The sequence below is a fragment of the Papaver somniferum genome, unplaced genomic scaffold, assembly GCF_003573695.1.
Source record: "Papaver somniferum cultivar HN1 unplaced genomic scaffold, ASM357369v1 unplaced-scaffold_150, whole genome shotgun sequence".
NCBI classification, from domain to species: domain Eukaryota; kingdom Viridiplantae; phylum Streptophyta; class Magnoliopsida; order Ranunculales; family Papaveraceae; genus Papaver; species Papaver somniferum.
The window spans coordinates 544,409-569,179 of record NW_020624377.1 but is presented as its reverse complement, the minus strand read 5'-3'; the positions used below and the strand labels follow the sequence as shown (position 1 = coordinate 569,179).

General features: G+C 36.7%; 1 protein-coding gene, 1 non-coding gene and 1 pseudogene across 2 annotated transcripts; 2 read left to right on the top strand and 1 right to left on the bottom strand.

The window, feature by feature from the left end:
• The first annotated feature begins 2,299 nt into the window (after positions 1-2,299).
• Positions 2,300-5,494, top strand: LOC113335922 (fatty acyl-CoA reductase 3-like). Its single transcript, XM_026581933.1, has 10 exons — positions 2,300-2,378; positions 2,491-2,594; positions 2,747-2,947; positions 3,057-3,159; positions 3,225-3,423; positions 3,638-3,808; positions 4,277-4,358; positions 4,518-4,811; positions 4,906-5,033; positions 5,127-5,494. The coding sequence occupies exons 1-10, from the start codon at positions 2,300-2,302 to the stop codon at positions 5,281-5,283; spliced, it is 1,518 nt and encodes a 505-aa protein (XP_026437718.1). The 3' UTR covers positions 5,284-5,494.
• A 165-nt stretch (positions 5,495-5,659) lies between these two features.
• On the bottom strand, positions 5,660-13,715 carry LOC113335872 (annotated as a pseudogene).
• Positions 13,716-22,423: 8,708 nt separating this feature from the next.
• On the top strand, positions 22,424-22,513 carry LOC113336210. Its single transcript, XR_003353648.1, has one exon. It is a non-coding gene; the product is annotated as a small nucleolar RNA Z101 (small nucleolar RNA).
• The last annotated feature ends 2,258 nt before the right edge of the window (positions 22,514-24,771 follow it).

Here is a 24,771-nt window from a genome sequence, read left to right as displayed (position 1 = left end):
CAAATCATATACAAATAAAATTAGTCTCATAATAAGGTCATAATAATCATATATGTAAGCCGAATTTTAAGTGCCGAATTTACATTTTTAAAACGAATATGCACGTACGTATGCCGTTCCGAACTACTGTCCGAACAACGAATCGTTGACCGGATTTTTGACCGAATCCGACCTATCTGAATCTGTATAATTCCCATAGGTATGCCGTCCCGAACTACTACCCGTACCCCGAATTGCTTGTTGGAGAAAATGAGTTTTAATAAAAGTATTTATGGTCTTGGTGTGGTTTGATCTAATGACCTAAGGGTCTACGAATACTCACTCATTTTTTGAGTGAATGAAATGGAACCTTTAGTCCCACATTGTGGAAAACTAAAGAGGTGCTCCACTATATAACCATATTATTATGGATATGTTGTAAAACAATGGGGCGAAATATACATTTTTCGACCCATATTTGTGCACGTAATCCATGCACCAAGTCACATATTTAATATAATTTATTTTTGCAAGTTTTTTCTTTAAGAAATTAATTATTTTCTTAAGATATTTAAGGAAAAACTCTTTTTACGTGTTTAACTTGTTTTTGAAGAAAACAAATATCTAACTTGATTTGCAAGTATCTTCTCCTTTAAATATAACTCGAAAATTTGTTTTCAAACACACCGAAAAATTATTCCTTCGCTCTAGGGTTTTTCCATATGTTTTATTTCCATCCCTGTTGCTAAGTTCAAGTTTGGGTATCTTGCGTTGTGCTAACACGAGCTATATCGGGCAGTCTTATCCTGGACACATCTTCGATGTGAGGGGTTTAGCATTACTCAACTCGAATATACCCGCGAACTGTGTTAAGGGCAACTTGTTGAATCTATGATTCTGCCCTCATCAAGATGTTTTGATAAAGTTGTTTTGGATTAGTTCTTTACATATTATTTTTGATACATCTAATGTGTTGTTCATTGTTGCAAGATTCCAACATTGCTAACTAGGAGATGGACTAACATGTTGTATCGTAATATTCAATCGTTTAGCACCAGTATTCCAAATTGGAGAGACCATAGGACACTTGAAGAAAAGGTGAAACTCAGTTTCAAAATTACTGTGACATGAAGGACAATCAGGATGATCCCATGCTCATCTATAAAGGGTTTCTCTAGCTTTAGCTCTATTATGAGCAAGTAACCACACATAAAAGACGGAATCTTTTGTGAACCGTTGGACTTCCAATTTTGCTACCCCAAACCTATGACCTCCTTATTATATCGATCCCATAGATTGACACAAAAAAATACAATACATAGAAAGCTCTTTGTTTTCCTTCTATATAAAGAGCAAATTAATGGATTGGAAGACAAGTTTACTAGAAGTAACTTCCTTCACAACAAGTGTTTGGGCTTGTTTGTGATTAGTGTACCTGAAACTCTCAAGTTAAGTTTCACATGAAACTCTATCAGTCTTGTTGGGGCTATAAGTACAATCACACGTTGTAGGTACTTGTTAACTAATTTTTATTTTTATGCGACCAGAAAAAACATTAGTAAAGCTTCGCATGTCAAAAAAGAATACTAGATATCTTAATAAAGTTCACTGTGAAATCATGGAGCACCAGAAAATAACATTTTACCTATAGTTGGACCGAACCATGATCTACCCAATACACTTGTATATTGATAAAATTAATAGTTAGGGAGAAAATATTGGTTTATTAAAGATTTTGAGGTCATCTAGTTTAGGACGGAGGGACTAGGGAGTACCTTTTTGCCTCCTATTATTGCTTCACCAATGGGTGTGGCAAAAAAAACACAGCTATTCCCGCAGCATGCCAACTATGTAGCAATGACTTTTTGTCACATAGTTTGTCTTAGCTATGGCAAAGGTTTTTATTTACACAAAATATGGGTGCTTGGTGCATGACATGTTGCAATATATTACAAATTTTCTTGTAGCAGAGCCATGTTCTCATGTATAGTTTTAGCAGCTAAGCTAATAACCCAAATTAAGATAATTCAAAATCAATATATGATGTTTATATTTTTCAATAGATTAATTTACTTCACTAGACAAAAACCTCCTAAATAAAATCTATGTTTTGTTATGAAAAAATATTACACAGGTCACCAAGCATTACATCAATATAATACTAATAAACTAGGTAAGAAGCAGAGTAATTTTAATCACTTATAAATACAGAGTATGTCTTGCCCAAACTTTTGTCATAAACACAAGCTTATCTAACTAATAAGTACTGCTATCCTCTTCTTTCAATCTCTGTCTCGATAACTTTCATTTTGAGGTTGTAATGGAGTTGAATTCCATTATTGAGTATCTTGATAACAAGAGCATCCTTGTTACTGGCCCAACTGGTTTTCTTGCTAAGCGCAAGTACCCCATGCATGTATGTGTTATTTGTTTTTTATGTCTCGATGCATATATGTGTTTTCTCCAATTACTGAAACAAATATAACAGTAGTCTACCACATTGTTTTGCAGTTTTTGTGGAGAAATTGCTAAGAGTTCAGCCTAATTTGAAACAACTCTTTCTTCTCATAAGAGCTTCCGATTCTGCCTCGGTTACTCAACGTTTCCATAACGAGGTACGCTTGCATAAATCTTAGTTATAGTCTAGCTTGTTAGTTGTTACACATTGATAAATAAGTCTTTTCAATTACATTAATTAACCGCTAAAGTTTTCATGTACAAAAGTTTTCTGTACGCGTAAGTTTACAGTATTGTCAATCATTCGTAGGTGATAGAAAAGGAGGTGTTCAGGGTCTTGAAGACAAAACATGGGGTTGGGTTCAACTCATTCCTTCCGGAAAAGGTGACACCAGTAGCCGGAGATGTCACTTTAGAAAACTTAGGAATCCGTGATCCCGAACTGACAAGGAAATTGTGGAGTGAAGTCGATTTTGTTGCAAACTTTGCTGCAACCACCAACTTTAATGAGAGCTAAATAATTAAGGCATCATGGAATCAAGTAGAAGGCATTACAAGAAAACCTTATCTACTTATCCTATGAGTATAACTCTTCCTTTTTTGTGATTGGTAATTAAACTAGATATGATGTTGCATTTGATACCAATACTGTGGGAGCTAAGAATGTTTCGGAGTTCTGTATGAAATGCGTAAATCTTAAGTTGCTTCTCTACGTATCAACAGGTAAAGGAATTTTCTTGGGGTTTAAATTGCTTTAATTAGTTAGTTTAATAAATCTAAATTTACAGCATATGTATGGGGAGAGAAGTCCGGATTTTTATTAGAGAATCCTCTAAGGAAAGGTGAAACACTGAATGGAACGACTTCGCCGAAGTTGGACAGCCAAATAGAGATGAAACTGATCTCCCAGAAACTGCAAGAACTCAAAGATGAGCAAGTTTCATACAAAGAAGAAACGACAGCCATGAAAGAATTTGGCCTTCGAAGGTTTATCATGTGAACAACTTCTCTTTTGATTATGAAATTTTACTCTTAGTCTTTTAAATAAATGATGAATTAAGCAAAAAACATAAACACAATACTATTAATTGATAAACTTAAAGGATATAAAAAAATTTAAATTTTTTGACTTAGGTAAAAGCAGAAGCTAAATAGTTAAAATTTAATTAGAATCTAAACAGTTATATTCTTGTGAAAACAGGGCAAGGTTGTTTGGATGGCCTAATACGTATGTGTTCACAAAGGCAATGGGAGAGATGGAAATCGGTGTCTTGATAGAAAGTCGTAATGATCTTCCAGTTGTTATTCTTAGACCCACCATGATCACCTCAACTTTTAAAGAACCATTTCCTGGATGGATTGAAGGCATCAGGTTGGCTAACATGTACATCCCTGTTACTGTTATTATTATTATCACTAAAAAGTAATTAATATTATTACCAATTGTTTATTTTAATTATTACTAAGCAATTAATGGCAGTATCCTCGCATATAAAAATAAAATAAAAATAACATAAGGTCAAATTCAATAGATATTCTTCAGATATTATTTTTCGATAGGAAATGATCCTAATATTAAAATTAATTGACATTGGTACAAAGTTTTTTTTTCGTCTAATAAGAGACTAATTATACCCAAGTCGGAGCAACAGACTCCCCCTAAATAGTAAAGGAACTACTATTTATTTATTTATTTTATTTATTTTTTTGAGACTAGCAGCTAAACTCATGGGTTCCCCTTGTGGGAGGCCCGCTCCAGGACCTTGTTAGTTGTTACTTAGCACGATTTAGAACTTGCAAGTACGCTGGTCTGAGTTGATTGCTGTTCCAATTAATACAGGATTATTGATAGCGTTATCCTTGCTGGGGGTAAAGGAAAGATTAAATGCTTTCTTGGAAGGGCTGGTCTCATTACGGATTTGGTAAGTGTATCAGCACTGAGGTCTGCGGCTTTGCGCTAAAGAATAGCCTAAAAATTGTAATTGCTTAGGTTCAGTGGTCCGCAGAAGAACATTGATCACTCGAAATAACAGTCATCTCTATATAGGGATTAATGATTAATATTAACAAATGATACACAGATCCCAGGGGACATGGTGGTGAATGCAGCAATAGTGGCAATGGTAGGCCATGCAAATCAACCATCTGATAATCGTCAGCCAATCATATATCAAGTGGGTTCATCTGCAAGGTCACCATTCGAATACATTAAGCTCAGAGGTTACCTGTACAATTATTTTTCGAAGAACCCTTTAATCTCATCACCCACTAGCAAACATAAGGGAAAACCTATTCAAGTTTCTCATCCTTATGTTTTCCCAACCACGGCCAGCTTCTTTACTTTCCTCTACATAACTCACATGTTGCCTTTAAAGGTTAGTTATATCCCTATTTACATACTAATATGTGTTCTCTTTCCAACGATAGTAATTTAGCTACTCTCACCAAACTATTTCACTGTTTTCCCAGGGTTTGCGCTTGGTGAACTCCCTGCTTTGCGATTATTTTCGTGACAAATGTAATGATGCTGAACGGAAGATAACCTTCATAATGAAATTAGTCAAATTCTATGAACCTTACATATTTTTCGAAGGAATGTAAGTAGCTCCATACTCATCCCAAGTACTACTAAAGGTAAAATTAGTTATTCTCATTAACCTGAATTAGCATTGTTGCATCTATCTTTTCAGCTTTGCCGACTCGAATACAGAGAGGTTAAGAGCATCTGTAAGAGGGAATGCAGCTGAGGCAGATACATTTTATTTTGATCCCAAATGCATCAATTGGGACGAATACTTTATGAATACCCATATGCCTGGTCTAGTAAAATATGCTCTCAAGTACTAATTGCTTAAGTGATAAACTGGAGTTATGTATTCTGAAGAACGCAGATAACTAAATAAGGTGCCAAGACAGAACCCTCAAAAGTCATTATTGTACTTGAAATGTGGTAGGAACTTATGAGTTCCTTTCGCTTGTTTCTTTTGAGAATATAATAGCATTAGTAAATAAGTACAATTTAATCACTCATAGATATGAAGATTAGTCTTGCTCAAACTTTTGTCACACTCACAAAGTTATTATGTGAAACAATTTAATTACGCTCAAACATCAATGTATTAATGTATCGTTATGAGCACTATAACTATATCATGTCACTAAGTATTTCTGGTGCTGCAATATCCAAATACAGCTTTATTGTAGAAATTATAAATATCACCAATTACTTTTGGTGTACCAAAGGACAGAATCCATGTCGCAAACTTGCAACCCATACTCTCTCGACGTTCTCCAGTGTGATTGACGAGTTGCTACCACATTCATGCCATCCCCAATTTTCCAATACGTGAACTATTCCAGCTATTCGCGACGTGCTCATTACCCTTCTTGGCAACCAGTCCTGTTGTATATAAATTCACAGTGTTGTGCTAAGTTGGCGACATCAAAACCAGTGATAAATTTCGAGTTAATTCAAAAGCTTTATGATTACCTCGCAAGAATGAATGTTTTGGATTTCGGGGGAACCGTCATTGCCTGCATATTAAAGTAGATGCAGTCTTTTGTTAGCGATATATCTGTACACGGTTTGTTTAGTCTACGAGGTTTACTAGGTTTCCCAGTTTACTAGTTCTTTCCTAACTTAGTCTTACCTAAATATAGTTCTTTCCTAGAATATCTTTATTTCTTGTAACTTATTATGTAATCTGATTCACTATATATATCAAGAAGAATAAACCAAATATTCATAGTTGTGAAAACCATTAAACACTGTCTTCTAAATACAAATCCAACATGGTATCTTCGTTCTAGGTTTTATCTCCCACAAACTTTCCTTCACAACATTGTAACAGCCTCAGTTGCTTCAATCTACTGAGAAACTTTTCCTCACCTGCCGAAAACAGTTTTTCTTCACAGCATCGGCATCAGCAAAGCATCAGTTGCCGTGACAGCCAATACTCCTACACCGGCAGCAATCATTCTTTTTCTCTCTTCACAAGCTTCAATGGGAGACGTCACTGATCCATCACCAACCAACAACACCACTGGTATTGTTGATTCTAATACTTAGCTTCATCCATCTAGTACATATTATGTTCATCCAGCAGACAATCCTACAACTATTCTCTATCAACCGGTTTTCACAAGTGAAAACTATGCCACTTGGATTCGCGGTTTTCGTAAGGCTTTGAGTGCTAAAGCCAAACTTGGATACATTGATGGCACCATTGTTAAGCCAGAAGTTCCAGCTGATATACCTTACTGGCAACGCTGTGATGATCTTGTTGGAAGTTGGGTTTGCAACTCCTGTGAACCAGAGATTGGTCGTAGTGTGATGTCTTTCGAAACTTCTCATGAGATGTGGATGGACTTGAAGAGTCGTTTTGCTCAGTCCAATGCCACAAAATTTTATGCCATCAAGCAATCGATTTCCACCTTGAAACAGGAGCATAACTCTGTTGCTCAATACTACACCCAGCTCAAAACTCTTTGGGATCAATTGGATTCTTTTCGACCTCCAACACCTTGTATTTGTCATGCTGGTAAGTCTATTATTGAACAACATAATCAAGATCGTGCTATGGAGTTTTTACAGGGGCTTCAAGATCGTTTCTTTGCCTTGCGAAGCCAACTCCTAGTCACTGAACCGTTACCATCGGCTGCCAAACTGTACAATCTCGTACGCCAGGAAGAAGACCAGCAAGGCATCAACTCCGCTGCTGTTCCAATAGTTGAATCTGCTGCTTTAGCTGCTTCTCACACAGACGCCAGATCACAGCGTCCTTCCTCGCAATTCCGTCCAGTTCCTGGCAACAGCTCCTATGGAAACAAACGACCCCGGCCCTTTTGTGATCACTGTAACCGGCATGGTCACACACGACTGCTCTGTTGGAAGCTACACGGCTATCCTAATGACTCTTCAAAGTCCGCTGCTCACAATGTTTTAGCCACAGTTGCTACACCTGCCTAGCTTTCCGCGGCTCCGTCGATCACTGCTGAGCAATACGCTCAGCTCCTGAACCTGCTCAATCCGAACAACAACAGTGTTGTGTCTCCTCCAGCGGCAAACTGCGCAGGTACGTTTTCTCCTTCCCTGTTGTCTTCTTTGCCACACGTATTTGCTTGTTCTTTGTCTACTTGGATTGTAGACAGTGGTGTTACGCACCATATATGCTCTTCTATATCGTCTTTCACCACTTATGCGGTGGTTTATAAACCAATTGACGTACAATTGCCAGATGGATCGTTTACATCTGTGAGCCATATTGGCAATATTGATTTATCACCTACAATCAAATTAATTGATGTTCTTCATGTTCCCAGTTTTAAATTCAATCTCATATCGGTTAGTCAACTAACCAAAACAACCAAGTGTTGTATTAAATTTTCTCATGATTCATGTGTCTTCCAGGACCTTCAAACGAACAAGGAGATTGGATGGAGTAGGCGCATTGCGTGCCTATATCATTTTAGCTTCCGTCCTTCTGTTTTTTCTTTTATTGCAAATAAGAAGCCAATGGATATGTGGCATTGCCGTTTAGGCCATCCCAGCGAGGATTGTTTTCGTTTATTATCTCGTACTTTTAATTGCATTGACTCCAAGAGTACTCACTCTTGTATTGTATGTCCCTTGGCTAAACAAACAAGGTTATCATTTAATAAAAGTACTTCTTCATCTTCTTATGCTTTCCAGCTAATTCATGCTGATATTTGGGGACCATTTTCCGTAGCATCCTGTACGGGTGCCAGATACTTTCTCACTTTAGTTGACGATTACACTCGATGCACTTGGGTTTATCTCATGGTTGTAAAATCAGAAACCCTAACGTGTTTACAAAATTTTTTCCAATTTGGAATCCGGAAATATGGACACAAGATTGCTACCATATCTTTTGGGACTCACACTAAATTCATCCCTCAACTTCAAACTTTTCGTTCTGATAATGGTTCTGAATTTAAATCTAAAGGACTACAATCTTGGTTTCACCAGAATGGTATTTTGCATCAGAAAAGCTGTGTCTACACGCCTCAACAAAATGGCATTGTCGAACGTAAACATAGACATCTACTCAATGTAGCTCGAGCTTTACGTTTTCAGTCTAACGTTCCATTGAGTTTTTGGGGTAAATGCATATTGACTGCGGCATATTTAATAAACAAAATGCCGACCCCAGTTTTATCACACAAATCTCCTCATGAAATGCTATTGTCTACATTACCATCTTATTCTCATTTACGGGTTTTTGGTTGTCTTTGTTTTGGACGAAACTCACGTCCATCTCACAAATTCGACGCCCGTGCTAAACCAGACATTTTTGTTGGCTATCCGTATAATCAGCAAGGCTATGAAATATATGACCTGGAATCCAAGTCAATTTACACATCCAGAGATGTTGTATTTCATGAAACGATTTTTCCATTTCATGATCTAGGTTCTCTTCCGCAATCAACTACCACTCAACATATACGCGACTCTGATATTGCTTTCTATGAATCCATTTTACTTCCCCATGGAGATAACTCTAGAAAACAATATGTTCTTTCAAAGACATCTCCAGTCCCAGTGGGACAGGATTCTACTATACATTCTCGACCTGTCTTAACTAATGCCCAAACGCCATCCCCAGACAATTCTGTGATGGAATCCACATCCTCCCATTTGCAAACTGGCAACAATTCTTCTTCACTATCACATTGCAACTCACCATCATCTCCTGCGCCGAATATATCATCATCACGGCCAGTCCGTACAAATTCTGCTCCTTCGTACTTGAAGGATTATCACTGCACTCTTCCAAAATGCAATTCCACTTCAGTTTATCCAATGACTGAATATTTGTCATTTGGCAAATTTTCCCCTGCTCATAAAGCTTTCCTAGCTAAGGTGATTCTTACAGAGGAACCCAAAACATACTCACAGGCCAAGCTATTCCCTAAATGGAGAGCAGCTATGGCCAAAGAAATTCTTGCTCTACAAGCCAACGAAACTTGGATTCAGGTCGATCTTCTACCGGGTAAAGTGGCAATAGGCTGTAAATGGGTGTTTAAAATTAAATTTAATACGGATGGTACAGTGGAACGATATAAAGCTCGCTTAGTGGTAAAAGGATATACCCAACAAAAAGGAATTGATTTTTATGATACTTTTGCTCCTGTTGCTAAACTAGTCACAGTGCTTGTGCTATTATCCATTGCCGCCATTCGAGGCTGGTCCCTCCATCAACTTGATGTCAATAATGCATTTCTTCAAGGAGATCTTGATGAGGAAATATACATGAAATTACCACCTGGTTTAGATTCTGAGGGCCACTCCAAAGTTCTTAGATTAAAAAAATCTTTATATGGGCTGAAGCAAGCTTCTAGGCAATTGTTTGCCAAATTTTCTTCAGTGTTACTTGCTGAAGGTTTTCAAAAATCATTATGTGACAATTCTCTCTTCACATATCATAAAGGCAACACATCCATCTTTGTCCTTATTTATGTAGATGATATAATTATCACTGGTACTGATAATATTTTCATCACCTCTCTCAAATCAAGACTTGCGTCCTATTTCTCAATCAAATATTTGGGAAAATTACAATACTTCTTGGGAATAGAAGTTTCTCGTTCTTCCAAAGGAATTTTTCTCTGTCAACGGAAGTACATTCTGGATATCTTAAAGGATTCTGGACTCACTGGATCGCGCATCTCTTCATTTCCTATGGATGCGCACCTGAAACTGACATCCGAGAATGGTACACCTTTGCCAGATCCTAGTATTTATCGGCGCTTAATTGGTCGTCTTTTATATCTTACAGTCACACGACCGGATATCACTTATGCAGTGAATTATTTAAGCCAATTTATGCAACGTCCTCCTTCTTCTTAGCTGGATGCTGCTAATCATGTTTTACGATACCTTAAAGGTACTATTGGTCATGGAATATTTTTGGCCTCTTCCAATCCTTTGATATTCAAAGGATATACCGACTCTTATTGGGCAAGATACCCAATGACCCGACGATCCACTACTGGCTATCTTGTTACTATAGGTAACAGCCCAGTTTCCTGTAAATCTAAAAAGCAACCAACGGTTGCTCGATCATCTGTTGAGGCTGAATATCGTGCCCTTGCACTTTTAACTGCAGAACTACAATGGCTTCGTTATTTGTTTCAAGATTTGAGAATTCCTTGCATTCTTCCAATCATTGTTTCCTGTGACAGTTAGGCAGCTATTCACATTGCTCAAAATCCAGTGTTCCACGAGCGACGAAGCATATCGAAATTGATTGTTATTTTGTACGGAAAAAACTGCTCAACGGCTTAATCAAACCACAACATCTACAGTTTTCTGAACAACTTGCAGATTTATTTACAAAACCTTTAGGTGTCAAGCAATTTCAGCATTTGGTTAGCAAGTTGGGTATTCGATCTGGATCGACTCCTCCAACTTGAGGGGGGGTGTTAGCGATATATTTGTACACGGTTTGTTTAGTCTACTAGGTTTACTAGGTTTCCCAGTTTACTAGTTCTTTCCTAGCTTAGTCTTACGTAAATATAGTTCTTTCCTAGAATATCTCTATTTGTTGTAACTTCTTATGTAATCTGATTCACTATATATATCAAGAAGAATAAACCAAATATTCACAGTTGTGAAAACCATTAAACACTGTCTTCTAAATACAAATCCAACATCTTTACGCATAGTTTTTAAGTTCCCAATCCATGGAGGAATTTGCGAAAATGGAATGAAGAATGTCCCTGCCGGTGCATTTCTCTGATCGTCGTCACTAAATCCGTTGCCGACCAACCACACCTGCTGCAAACATACATTGTTTGATCATTAACCGAAAATGTGTGTTTTGGACAGGGTGTCTTCTTGTACCTTATTATGAGCATGATTTGTAGTTGTTGAGAGGATTAAATTACTGCTATAGTCGGATGTTAATGACATTGTGTTCTCCCTCATCATTGACTTAAACTTCATTTTGAGCTTTTCATATTCATCTGTACTTGTGACAATTACTTGATAACCTCTTTGACATAATATGAAGGCAATTGTATATGCTACTTTTGTGAATTTCCCTATCATCATCACTTGTTTGGCTCCTCCCGGTATGATGTTGCTGATGCTGTTGACCAACAGAGAAACAGTTAAACTACTTCCATCCAGAACTCTAATCTTCAAATTTGGGTGTTTTGCTACATATGCCTCAACGTTCTCGTTCACCCCTTTATCCTGAATTCAACATTAGCATATTAGCAAATGATGAATGCTTGAAAGTTACAAGTCGGGATTATGCTAGCCCATGGTGTTCTTAAGGGTCCAGATAGAGAGTAACTTGCCTGATTCAAGAGACCTAAGCTGATAACTTTAACACCAGCCTTTTCAGGTTCTAGTATGGCTTTCTCAATCAAGACATTGATCGTCTTTCTTTGCGAGGTTAACTTGTACTGCAACAGCATCGCCAAATGATACTAAATTTAGTTACATGATTATGAGCAGAGTTTCTACCTAAAAAAAGTTACCACTTAAAATGCCACAGAGAAAATATCAATTGTGTTAGCCTTGGTCATCAAACCTTTATGACATGTAGGACGTGTACCCAAATCTATGTACACTTAACCACACAAGTCACTAAAAGAAGTCACCAAAAGTTGTACTTGTTACTTACTTGGTAAGCGTATTTTGGTAAAACCCATGTCTGTAGTTTTAGTCTTCCATTGAAATTGTTCCCCTCAAGAACAAAAGAACCGATGTAACCAAACAAGATTGTCCACATATATGTCACTGGCCATGCCAACATCAAATACCATTTGGTACTAATACTATTAGGATTATACGGCTTTGATGCACAGGAGGCGAGACCTAGCTGCAGATGATAGATTGAGTCGAGTGTTGTTGGATGCGTTAGATGAACAACATCTAGCGGTTCAGCACTCCTCCTAAGTGAAGTTTCGTGCAACTTATCAGTGCATATGTCCATGGTTCCATATATGTAATCATAGATTGGCATGAATAATGAGTAATTTGTACGGAATTGAGTGTGGCGAAGGGAATGGAACCTGTTATATATAGCGAACAATCACAAATTACACTATGGCCAATTGCTTCCTCAACTTTCAACAGAAATAATTTGAGTGACTAATGATACAAAGCAAATCTAAGGTGATGACTTTCGGGATTAGGTCACGGGTAAATCATACTAGTAACTCCGAAAATAAAACTGGGTAACCCGGTCAGAAATTATAAGTTACAAATAACAGACTTACGATGGAGTGTAGAAGAGGTACTTGACGAAGGGAAAGATGTTGAAAACCGATGATATCGTGAAGAACTCGAAATTGCAGTGACCCAAGTAGTTCATGAAATCACTATAAGTGATGTAACCAACGATAGCTACTATTGATGCCGTCCCAGTGAGAATCCCTGTTATGATTGGTATAAAAAAGAGTAGAAAATAACTGACCAGCTCCCCAAATGGATGTATAACAGCTGCATCAAGAAATCATAAAGAACAATTTTCGTCAGAAACCAAATTAACAGTACACAAATATAAATTGGCGGGGGTTGTGATATGAAATAGGCTGTGTGCTAGCTGGAGTAGATATATTGCGATAATACACTTTACATGTGACTGGTTCAGTGGCAATGGAAGAGTGATGATGATAGTGATAGCGAGAGTAAAGGAAATGATGATGTAAAGCTCTGTGAAGCCAGTAGTACAGGAATTCAACCGGACCCATATGAATCAGGATTGTTGTGACGACACCATCTGTTCTCCAAAATGGCATTGGTGAGTTCTCCTTAGCTGCAGCAGATACCCATTTACAACCCAAGTAGAATATAACTCCATTTAATATGATATTGTCATCCCAGTTACTTTCTCTGTCAACTTGTTCAAATTCAATGGGCTTGTCAACAATCCTGTTCTTTGCTTTTGCTGTTCTAAAACGAGCATAGCTAGTCCAGATCTGGGCATGAATTATCCTCCACAACAGAAGTGGCAAGATGATCAAGTATATCCTCTTGTCGTCGTTGCTGCCGCTTTCTTTCTCATCTTTTGCCAATTTTGACGTGATCACCATCTTCCATGCAGTATACATGCTATCCAGCACCCACGGTGCCAATACTATGTACTTTATCATCATCACATCACAAATAATACAAAACACATCAATATATGTCTATAAGCCTAAGAAGAGATTATATGGTAAGTTAATATGTAAAGTACCTTGAATCTGTTTCCAAGATGTTTCCATGGCCAGTCAGTGAGGATGCCTGGTTTAGCAGCCATGTGTTTCTTCTTCCTTTGCTTACTTTGGTGGCAACTTGGTGGCTGCTTACTCCTAGCTGATTATTTGTGATCTAGTGTCCTCGTTTGCGTGTATTATATAAAGAAAATTATTTTTCCCTCTGTGCCCCCTGGTGCTTGTGAAATAAATAATACGGAGTATGTCTAAAGCAACAACAACCCTTCTAAATGGGCCGAGAAAACGGGACTCCTCTGTCTCACAGATTTGTTAGTGGAGTTCATATTTCTCCGTTCATAGAGCATTTTGCTTTTTGTTTTTTTCTTTTTTTGCTAGGAAAAAGAAAATGGTAGTTGGTATTTAAATACGGTATTATTTGGAGCATTTCCAACTAGATTCTTTAAACTTCCTTCTTTTATAGTTACGTACAACAAAAATCATTCGCCAAAGGAAGCGTGTGTTACTATGAGACGTTAACGAAGATGATCTTGTTGGCTGTTTTGGATGGACGAGCCATTATCTAATAAATACTTTTAATTTTTATTTTTGTTTTATTTAATTTAAATCTTAAAAAAGGTAAGAGATGAATAATGAAATTATTTTGTTTTGTTTTTGATATAAATGTCAATGTTATCGAATTTTAACTGATCATCCAACTAACGAAAAACTTAACTCTCTAGAGCAAAATCATAAATTTTGATCCATTTGAATAAATTGAAACCATAGCTTTTTCTCTTTCTTCAAAATTGAAACCATGAATTGCTTCTATGCGAAAAACACTAATATTTTTACATTAAAATTTCATCTATAAATTAATTTTAAGTCTTTTTAAAGAAGTCTAATCATAAAAAATTATGATCCAAATCATAGAAACTCTCTCTCCATAGAAAAAAACACTCTCTCTCCATAGAAAAATTATGATCCAAATCCGTAAATTTATTTTAAGTAAAGAAAAAACACTCTCTCTCCATAGAAAAAAATACCATTAGAAAAACTAACACCGGTTGATCCAAATCTGCTCAGATTTGCTCCTTATGAAATCAGAGCAGGAAATCTCGATTCAAATCGTCTCAAACTTCTATTTGCTTTGCAATCTCTTCTTTTCACTATTTTAGGTACCCAGATTTAGTTAGGGTTTGGATCTGTTTGATTTTAGATCGATCCTTATTAGGAGTTTCTCTTTTCTTTCATCAAGTCTAATCTAGATATTAGTTTTACTTTCTATTTGGTTTCTGAATTTAGGGATTAACTGATTTTAGAGATTTTCAGTTGGCTTTCTTTTTTTATGATCTTCATCAACGTCAATGGAACTCCAACATCAGCAACAGCAAGAACACCTCCATCAGTAACAAAGACACCTAAGACACTAGCAACACTGAAGAGACCTGCAACAAATGGATACACAAGACTGAGTCAGACGAAGTTTCAGATCAATCCAGCCCGATTCAGCTTTAAGAAAACCGATTTTGGTTACCTGTGTTCTTGTATACCTGTATCTTTGATGAAAACCATGATTTTTGGTGGGATCTATGGATTCTACTATAGCGGAAGTCATTTGTGTTACTGTGATTATGAAAAAAAACTAAGAAATGGTTGGATCGATGGATCCTAGCATCTCTAGAATATGAAGAATTTTTGAGAGGTTTGGATGAGTTAATCTTATTCCAAATCAGGTCATTTAAACTTGTCCCTATACTTAGGAATCAACATGGAATGGTTAGAGATCTTCTTCGGATTATGGTATGTATCTATGTTGTAAGTATGTTTGAAAATGTATGTTGGATGGTTGTAATATGTTGTCTGGTTGAGCTTGTTAGGTATGATGAAAATACCCAAATCAGTCATGTAACTCTGCCGGTTCCCAATCTGTTTATTATGAATGCTAATGTTTGAGGCTAAAAAAAAAAACATAAATTTTATTCTTTACAAGTGTCTTTAATTTGATTGAGATTTGAGAACTTTTTTTATCATTTATTGATAGCCATAAGCAAGCAAGCAAAACAAGAAACGAAAGAGGAATTAAAGGGACTTAGTTACACCACTTATAAGAAAATGTCCCCCACAAATGAACATTATGCTGGAATTGGATAACATATTTGACGAGTTCCTTTTTTTTTATAGGAAAAGATTAGGCCTAGAAAGGCACTAAGAGCAGTACAAAGAAGTTGTGTTGGATATGGCTGTGGTTGCACCACTCAGCCTGCCAGCTTTGTTCTTACATAAAAGAGCTAATTTAAAAGTCTTCATATTTTGACTACGATTGACAATACTAAGATTTAGTAAAACAAAAGATATGGGAGTGATGTCCATATTTCTACCATTATCTTCTTGAGTGTTTCTTCTTTCATAGTAATTTAGGTGAAATCTTCCTTGAGAAGCTTCATTGTAGAGGGACTTGAAACGATCTAGAATGTCCATAGATTCAGCAGATATTGCAATGTTTGTGTGCTGCATATCTTTGGCCCACTGGAAAGCTAGGTCTTCTCCTCCTGTGACTCCCCCTTCTCCATAGTGTCTTGGATGTCCTCTAGAGCCAATGGTGTTTCCTGCAAAATCTTTCATAGTTAGAGCAGTATAATATGCAGAGTTCTCAGAATCTTTTAGTGTGCAGATACTGATATGTTTTCCAAATCCTGCTTTTGCATTCCAAGTGTAATTGGTATTGACTTGTTGCAGTGCAGTGTCAGCTTCCTCTGGTAAAAGAGGGAAGTTTTTCATGATATGATCTGGCATCGCATGTATTCTATTGTGAGTGCATAAATTCTACTTAATTATGAGAGTAATAACTCCCACATTAGGCTGAATTTGTTTGAATATAAAATCACATCTAGCTTTTCAGATATACCAACATGTGGTGGCATAAATGCTGCAGTCAGTGTTTCCAAGTTGAAACCAGGAGTTCATCAAGTCAATGAAGATGGTGTTGTTATAAAAGAGAGTATGAGAGTTGCCAAGAATTTCCTGCCACACTAGAGTAGCAGTAGTGCAATTCAGAAACAAATGAGACATGGATTCTTCTTCTCCACTATTGCAAACAATGCATAAAGCATTGATGTAATGAAGTATGCTAGCTTTTTTTGCATTTGTGGGAAGAATTTGATGTGCACATTTCCAGATAAAAATATTGATGACTAGAGACACATACATGTTCCAAATGGCTTCCCAATTGCCCGTTGGAGTATCATTTCTGTAGAGATGATCATTTTTTGCCTTGTGCAGCTCTTTGACAGAGAAAAATCCTGTATTATTGAGGTTCCAGATTATTATGTTCTCTTCATTTGGGTGTGTCTTCAGAGTAACAATCACAACAGCTTCCTCCATGCTAAAGAGGGTAGAGACTTGAATTTCATCCCAGTTTCCATCTGGAAGAATCAAGGATTCTATCTTATCAATGTAATGAGGGCACTGTTGTGGTTTTTGAAGTCTTGTGTTGGTATTTGGGAACCATAAATCTTCCCAAATGTGGATCCTTCTGCCATTACCAATTCTCCAGGAGCAGTGTTGTTGTATGTTGCTTATGCCTTCTAGGATTCCTTTCCATATCCAAGAGTCCCCATCCTTTGATTTTGTATCCATGCTGAGAACATTTCTGCCTAGAAGATATCTGACATCCATAAGCTTGTACCATAAAGAGTCTTTATCCTGCTCAAGTCTCCAACCAATTTTTGTTATCATAGAGCTATTGAATAGTTACATATTCATGAATCCTAGGCCTCCCAATTCGTTTGGCTTTCAAACTGCTATCCAAGCCTTAGGGTAATAACCATAGGCATATTCTATATTCTTTCCCCAGAAGAAGTCTCTTTGGAGATTGTTGATGTCTTTGCAAGTTTTCTTAGGAACCTTAAAGTAGTTCATTTGGTAAATGCAAGATGATGAAGTTACAAACTTGATGATTACCTCTCTGCCAGCAGGATTACGTGGATTATGTTTCCATCCAGTGAGTCTTACTTCAATTTTTCAACACCAGGCTTGAAAGAATTGATTTTGCTTCTATGTGTGAAAAGTGGTGATCCTAGATATTTATCATCTAACTGAAGGACTTGAACTCTCATAGAATTTCTAATTTGAGGAATGAGATCTGGATTTGTGTTTTTGCTGAAGAAGACTCCAGATTTATGAAAGTTGATTAGTTTCCCAGAAGTACTTCCAAAAGTCTGTAGAAGCTGCATGATATTTTGAGCTTCAATAGGGTTTGCTTTGCAGAAGATCATGCAGTCATCAGCAAAGAGGAGGTGACTGATAGGAGGAGCTGCTTTGCAGATCTTTATCCCTTTGATAATGCTCATCTCCTCAGCATGCAGAAGAGTCCTTGAAAGAGATTTCATGCAAAATAAGAACAGGTAAGGTGGCAGGGGGTCACCTTGCCTTAGGCCTCTAGAGGGTTTGAAGAATTTATCAGGAGAGCCATTGATGAGAAAAGATGATGTGGAGGTTGAAATGCATTGATATATCTTGTTTCACCGTTGATCATCAAAACCAATTTTCTTCATAATTGTCATTAGAAAGCTTCAGTCCACTCTGTCAAACGCCTTTGCCATATCAATTTTTATTCCCATGGAACCATAATTTCCTTTTTTTCCTCTTTTAGACCTCATGGTGTGAATAATTTCATGAGCAATAGCTATGTTGTCAGATATTTTCCTTCCAGGAATGAAAGCAGATTGGTAAGGAGATATGATTTTATTTAGTAAGGGCTTCATTCTTTGAGCTAAGAGTTTAGAAATGAATTTGTAGGTGGTGTTGCAGAGACTGATAGGTCTGAAGTGACTAGGGGAAGTAGGGTTATCCACCTAAGGGATGAGAGCTATAAAGGTGGCATTCATATCCTTTAGCAGATGACCAGAGAGAAAGAAGTGTTGAACCATTGGGACAATATCATTATCAATAATATCCCAGTTGAGTTTAAAGAAATATGGTGGGAATCCATCTGGCCTGGAGCTTTGTCATTTTTCATACTAAATAAGATAGCTTTAATTTTTTCAGGATCAGGTTTTCTGTTGACAGTGGAGTTATCTTCAACAGTAATGGTAGGAGGGATAAGGTTGATGATTTCAGAAGAGGGGTGGGTTATTTCAGCAGTTGCCATATGGGAGAAATGATTGGTGAAGCAGTCTTTTACCTCTTGATGTTCAGTAATCCAGCTACCTTCTTCAGTTTGAATAGAATCTATTTTATTCCTTCTTGCTCTACTTTTTGTGTCTCTGTGGAAGTAACTTGTGTTTTTTCTCCCATCTTGATGAGTTGATCCCTGCTCTTAGTTTTCCAGAATTTCTCTTCTATGTCATGTCAGTTTTTGAGCTGCTTTCTAGCATCTGCTAGGGCATGTCCTATGTCAGTTCTGAAATAGTGAGTATGTAACCAAGTTAAGTGTTGCTTGCATTATTCAATGTTGGTTTTGATGTTTCCATACACTTCCTTGTTCAAAACTCTGATTTGTATTTGTTATCTTTAAGTTTTCTGGCAATTGAGTATGCACTTGAACCTGGAGTGACCTTTTTCCTGCAATCTGCATGATCTAACCATGGACCAAAGAATTTGAACGGAATCTTACCATTCTTCCAGTGAGGGCTTAGAATTTAATAAGATGGGATGATGGTCAGAACCAATGGATAACATATTGGTGATAGTGGTGTTTGGATAAATATCCAGCCAACTATAATTAGCTAGACCTCTATTCAGTCTTTGCTCAGTAAGAGCATGACCTTTTCTCTTGTTAGACCAAGTGAAAGGGCAACCAGAGAAACCAAGGTCAATGAGATCTAAATTTTGTATCTTTTCATTGAATATTGAGGCTTCATTAGCATCAATGGGGTGGGTACTGAACTTTTCTGTATCATGAAGAATGAAGTTGAGATCTCCAATGACCAGCCAAGGTAATTTATAAGAGATAGCAGTTTGCTCAAGGGGTTTCCAAGATTTTAACTTGGATTGAGTGTCATAAGTATTAATATGGTTTATAGACCAATCTAAGACTTCCAAGTTTAGATTTCTTTTCCATAATAAGGCTAATCCACCAGCAGTGCCACTTGCCCCTCCTGAATTAACATACCAGAAATTGTTGACTCCTAATTCATGAAATTTTTTCTTGAGGTATATTTTAGCATCCCTAGTGCCCAATCCTTGACATTCCAATCTAAGGAAGTGAAGAATTGTCAAAAATATGACACTGCTGGATACTTTGAGGTAAACCTTCTAATAATACTATCATAATTCTTATGAAGAAGAAAATGCACAGGTGAATTAAGAAAAAGATCTAAGTAATAGAAGCAAAGGACTAGGTTGAGATTGTATACCCTTGTTCCAGCAGCAGAGCAATCCAAAGAGCCATTATCCAAGGAGTTGAGGTGGTTGGCCATCTGCTCCTGAGTAGAGTCAGTCTGATCCTTGTATCTTTTTGCACTTGTCATATCCATATTGTTTAGAGCAGCATTTTCAGCATTTGGAATAGCCTTCTTTCTCTTAGTATCATGAAAAGGGGTAGAGGAGGAGCTGAGAGAAATGTCATTAAGGTTCTCAAAGATATGATCCTTTTTCTTAGCCTTCCAAGCAGCTTTTTTCTTCTTACATGCTTCTTCTTCCATAGTTGCCTTGATCTGTGCTAAGATAGGAAGAGAGTGAGTGGGGAAGAACTTTGGGGTATTTATGTCTAGAAGATTGTTCAGCATCGGCTGTATCCTCATCATTTTTACTCAAGATGTTGTTGTTGTTCGAAGTAGTTCTGGCATCTGCTTTCCACTTTGGTAATTTTTTCTTGTAAAAGCCAGCTATCTTTTTTGGCAAATCTAATCTTTTGTGTCTAATTTGACAAGCTAAGACATTTGGGTGAGGAAAATCCTGAGCTTCAGTAATAATAGGCTGATCTGCAGCAGTATGTGAATGAGCTCCAAAGATGATGTTACTATTAGATGTAGATGATGTTAATGGGAAGATCAACAATAATGGGATGATCTGCAGCAATATTTGACGAGTTCATGAGCAGTAGAATTGTAAATCTTTGGCTTTTCTGAATTTTCCTATGATCATTATCATACCATTACATGAATATTTGTTTTTCATGGATAATCTGTTAATTTTTTTCTCTCTTTTCTCAAATGGGAAAAAAACCCATCAACTTTTTTTCTTTTTTTTTTGCTCGGATCTAGTCCTTTAGGGGCTAGATCTGAGCAAATATTTCTTGTTTTAAGTAGTATTTGAAAAAGCGGGGTCTAACAACACCACCCAATATTTCGCTTAGCAATCTGTATGGACAAACTCCAATATACTTTTTATGAGAATCAAATAGACAGTCAGACTCAGTCAATAAAAAGGTATATCAAAGATTTTATATCTCAATCACTCGATTTGATCTTTACTCAAGCAAATAGAAATCTGCGAGTCTTTATCAAAGAGAGATAACTTGGACGGTACCAAAGACCAATGTCCACTACACCATTTTTCCAGATTCGCAACTAAAATTCGTAACGGCCCAGCAGTCGTTACGAATATTTCTGTTACAAAAAGCCGTTACAACCTAGTTGTAACACGCTGAAGCCGTTATAAATTTTTTTATGATTCGTAACAGATGCTAGCCATTACGAATCGTAACAGGCTAATTTTTTACGCGTGCTGCTCACACGCTTGGTCACACTAGACTCGGGTAACATGTGTATTTGCGCGTGTGCCATTCAGCCATGTGTCATTTTTTTCCACCCAACATGAATTACACTAGAGGATAATTTCACCCTTAAAGATATGATTTTATCCCCCTCTCATCGAGTGGTGAACTACATTTCTCGTTTCCCTTCCTCTTTCTTTTTTTCTCCCCCTTCTCATCGAGTAAACCCATTTCTCTTCTCTTCACCATGAATACGGATTAACCACATCTGATTTTAGTTCTTCTCAACTGAAGATCTCAGTTCTTTAATCATCATCGTCGTCATCATCATCAGTTTAGGGTTTCGATTTCAGTTTTATCATCACCAGTTTTAGGGTTTTCTCTAATCTCTTACCAAATCATCTAATCTTTGAAGAATTGATCTTCAATCGTCTGTTAAGCGAGTTTAGGTTTTCGATTTCACAGATCTCTGTAAGTATTTATCATCTGTAGGATTTCGGTTTGTAAATTAGATTTTAGGGTTTCAGTATTTCAATCGATTTTAAGGTTTCTTGCTACTCGTTGATTTGGTATTGAAATTCTTACGATTGGGTTTGATTTTCTACAGACGAAGCCATATTTAATTAAGGTTTGATTTGAATCGTCGTAAACAGACTAGAAACCTTCTCAATATGATGTACATAGTTATTATTTATGAATCTGTTATTATTTATGAATCTGAACTGAGAGCATATTAGATTTCTGATTCTTATTTACGATTTCAGTTGTGGTATGTATTGTTCATTGCAAAAATAAGGTTTATTGTTAAGTTTATGTCTCTTTAATAATTATACATGACAGGTAGGGTTTAGTCTAATGGAAATAAGTTTAAAAGTTTTCATGTAACTCATCTTTAAGAATATGAATCAAGTATCCCAACTGCGTAGGAGGCCCTAGTTTGATATAATGTTGTTGGGGCCCTTTTGCCTCACTTACTCTGTGTTGACTATACTTGACTGGGTCAGGGTGAGTCTAATAGGCAGACACACTAATAACCAATCTCAATTAGAGTCTTACTATAATTAGCTCTAGCTTATCATTCTTTCTATAGTTTCATTACTTTCAACGGCGTCTTTGTTTTGAATGAAACATTTATTATGCTTTAACTGTATATTTACAAGGCAAATGAGGAAATTTCATACGTAAATGGATAGTTTGCGTCTAAATATTTCATTGATGTTAACACCTTAGAGATTTTTGGTTGATTTCAGAAGTGTGGTTTGGTCGGACGAGCTATCCAAGTTGAAGATATCTGTTTCTCAAGGGTGTTACCTCCTACCCAATGACTTCAATAAATTTATAGTGCACAATGTCAAGGAGCTCAAATTGTTGATGATGCACAACAGGTAAAACCACTTTCCATTTCATCTCCCTTGTAGTAAGATTTACCATGTAAAGATGAGTTTTCACTTTCCTCCAGCCTTTCTCTGTGCTTAGGTTTCTCTTTTTCTTCTCTATGGTATTGGTATTGATTTTTACTTGTCACCTTTATCTTACCTGATTCAGGACTTTTTGTGCTGAGATTGCACACAACTTTTTTATAATAAAGAGGAAGGATATTGTTGAGCGCGCATATCAGTCGTAACTTGTATGTCTGTGTTTCCAACAAGACAGCTAGGTAGCGCAACCAGGAAGACGAGTATTCTGATCTTACTTTACTATCCAAAAATCCGTTTTTGTTACAAGTATAACTTGGATTTGGGATCTGAAATTTTTTCTTGGTGAAGGTTGGTCTTGCATCAAATATCTTGGTAGACTTGCCTGACACAGTTGGGAGTTTACGGTATCTTAAGGTACTCCAATCTTCTTTTTTCCTACCATTGTCAATTATCTGAATCATATCATCATTTACTTAGTGGCATGTTTTGTAGGCTCTGCATCTGAGTAATAATGGCCTCAAATCCCTTCCTTCGACGATATTCAAAATGTGCACCCAGCTCTCGACTCTTGATCTTCATAATACAGAAATCACAATTGATATTCTCAATCAGGTATTGACTTTTGATTCTTTTTTTTTATCTAAAACTTGTGCAAGAGGTGATAGTCTTATGTATCCAAGTATTATGTCACACAAGCAGCTTGAAGGGTGGGAAAGTTTTGATGAGCGTCGTAGATTAAAGCATCAAAAGCAACTGGATTTCAGAGTTGGAAGTTCTGGTGTGTTTGATGAAGGTGCTGATAAATATTAAAAAGGTACTCGATCTCTCAAGTCGCACATTGCCAAAGTATATGAATGCAGTTCCATATACATTTCAGATGATCAATCAAAGATAACTTATATGTTGAATGATCAAATGTTTGCTTTCTCTGCGTAGTTTGGCTGAACATGCCAGTTGTTTCTCCTTCATATTCCTAGTATTTTCTTCTCAAAATATTTAGAAATGAACTTTCTTGTCATCAGGGTGTTCCTTTAAGAATTGAAATTGGATCTCGCGATATTATATGAGTCATGTTTTTGTAGATTTGTAGGTTACAATTCCTAAAAAGAGTATATGTCATGGTTTGTGTAGTTTACATTCTCAGTATATCTTGCGTCTATCTTGTGGGGCTGTAGCTGGGTTGTTTGGTCAGACATTTACATACCGGCTAGATGTTGTTAGGAGGCGGATGCAGGTACCTCTTGGTTTTTTTGTGTCCGCATATTCTATCTTAAGTATTCGTAAAAGCATTCAGTTTAAACTTGCTTTCTTTATTACTCAACTTAAACTTGCTTTCTTTGGTCTTTTTTCTATGCATATTGTTCCTTCACTAACTATTGTATTCAAGGCGTACGACATGATGAAGTCTTGGCTACGAGTTTCTTTACTAAATTTCTACTGTGTTTTGTATCAGCAAGGATATGTGATCAAACAACAAGAAGCACAAAGCAATCTAGTACGAAATCGCCAAGAAGATAAATCTGTATTAGTAAGTTACAAACAACTCAAAGTCTTTGATTTTAAAATTCAACCTGCTAATTATTTTCCTGGCATGTTGATCTTACAAACTGTCTTAAAATCCTCTTTTTTTTCTTTCAATGTGCAGGTTGGCATACATATTTCTGGATAGATTTAGTTCCCCTCTTTGGTAATCCCTCGAGCTCTTTATACATGTTTTCATGATTTCCTATTCCACCAATCTTTGCTTTTTGATTATGTTATCGTTTTTGTATTGTCCTATGTGTGATGTTATGTGTTATCTCTAACCAACTAAATTTGGTTTACACTCTTGCATTTTCCTAATTTTCTTGTCTAACAACGTTGTTGTTTAACCGTTGTTAACAGTGTTTTGTGTCTGCAGGTGAAGTACTGCGTAGCTGCTTCTTTCTTGGTAGAGAGATCCTGTAAGAGCAATGGCCATTGGATTGAAGATGCATAGCTGTTGTCGCGTTGGATTCCATCATCTTTGTGAATCCTACTTCAGATGAAGCAGTCTGCGACATGAGAAGGCTTTTATGTGAGTCGTGTTTATGTTCCTGTTAGCAT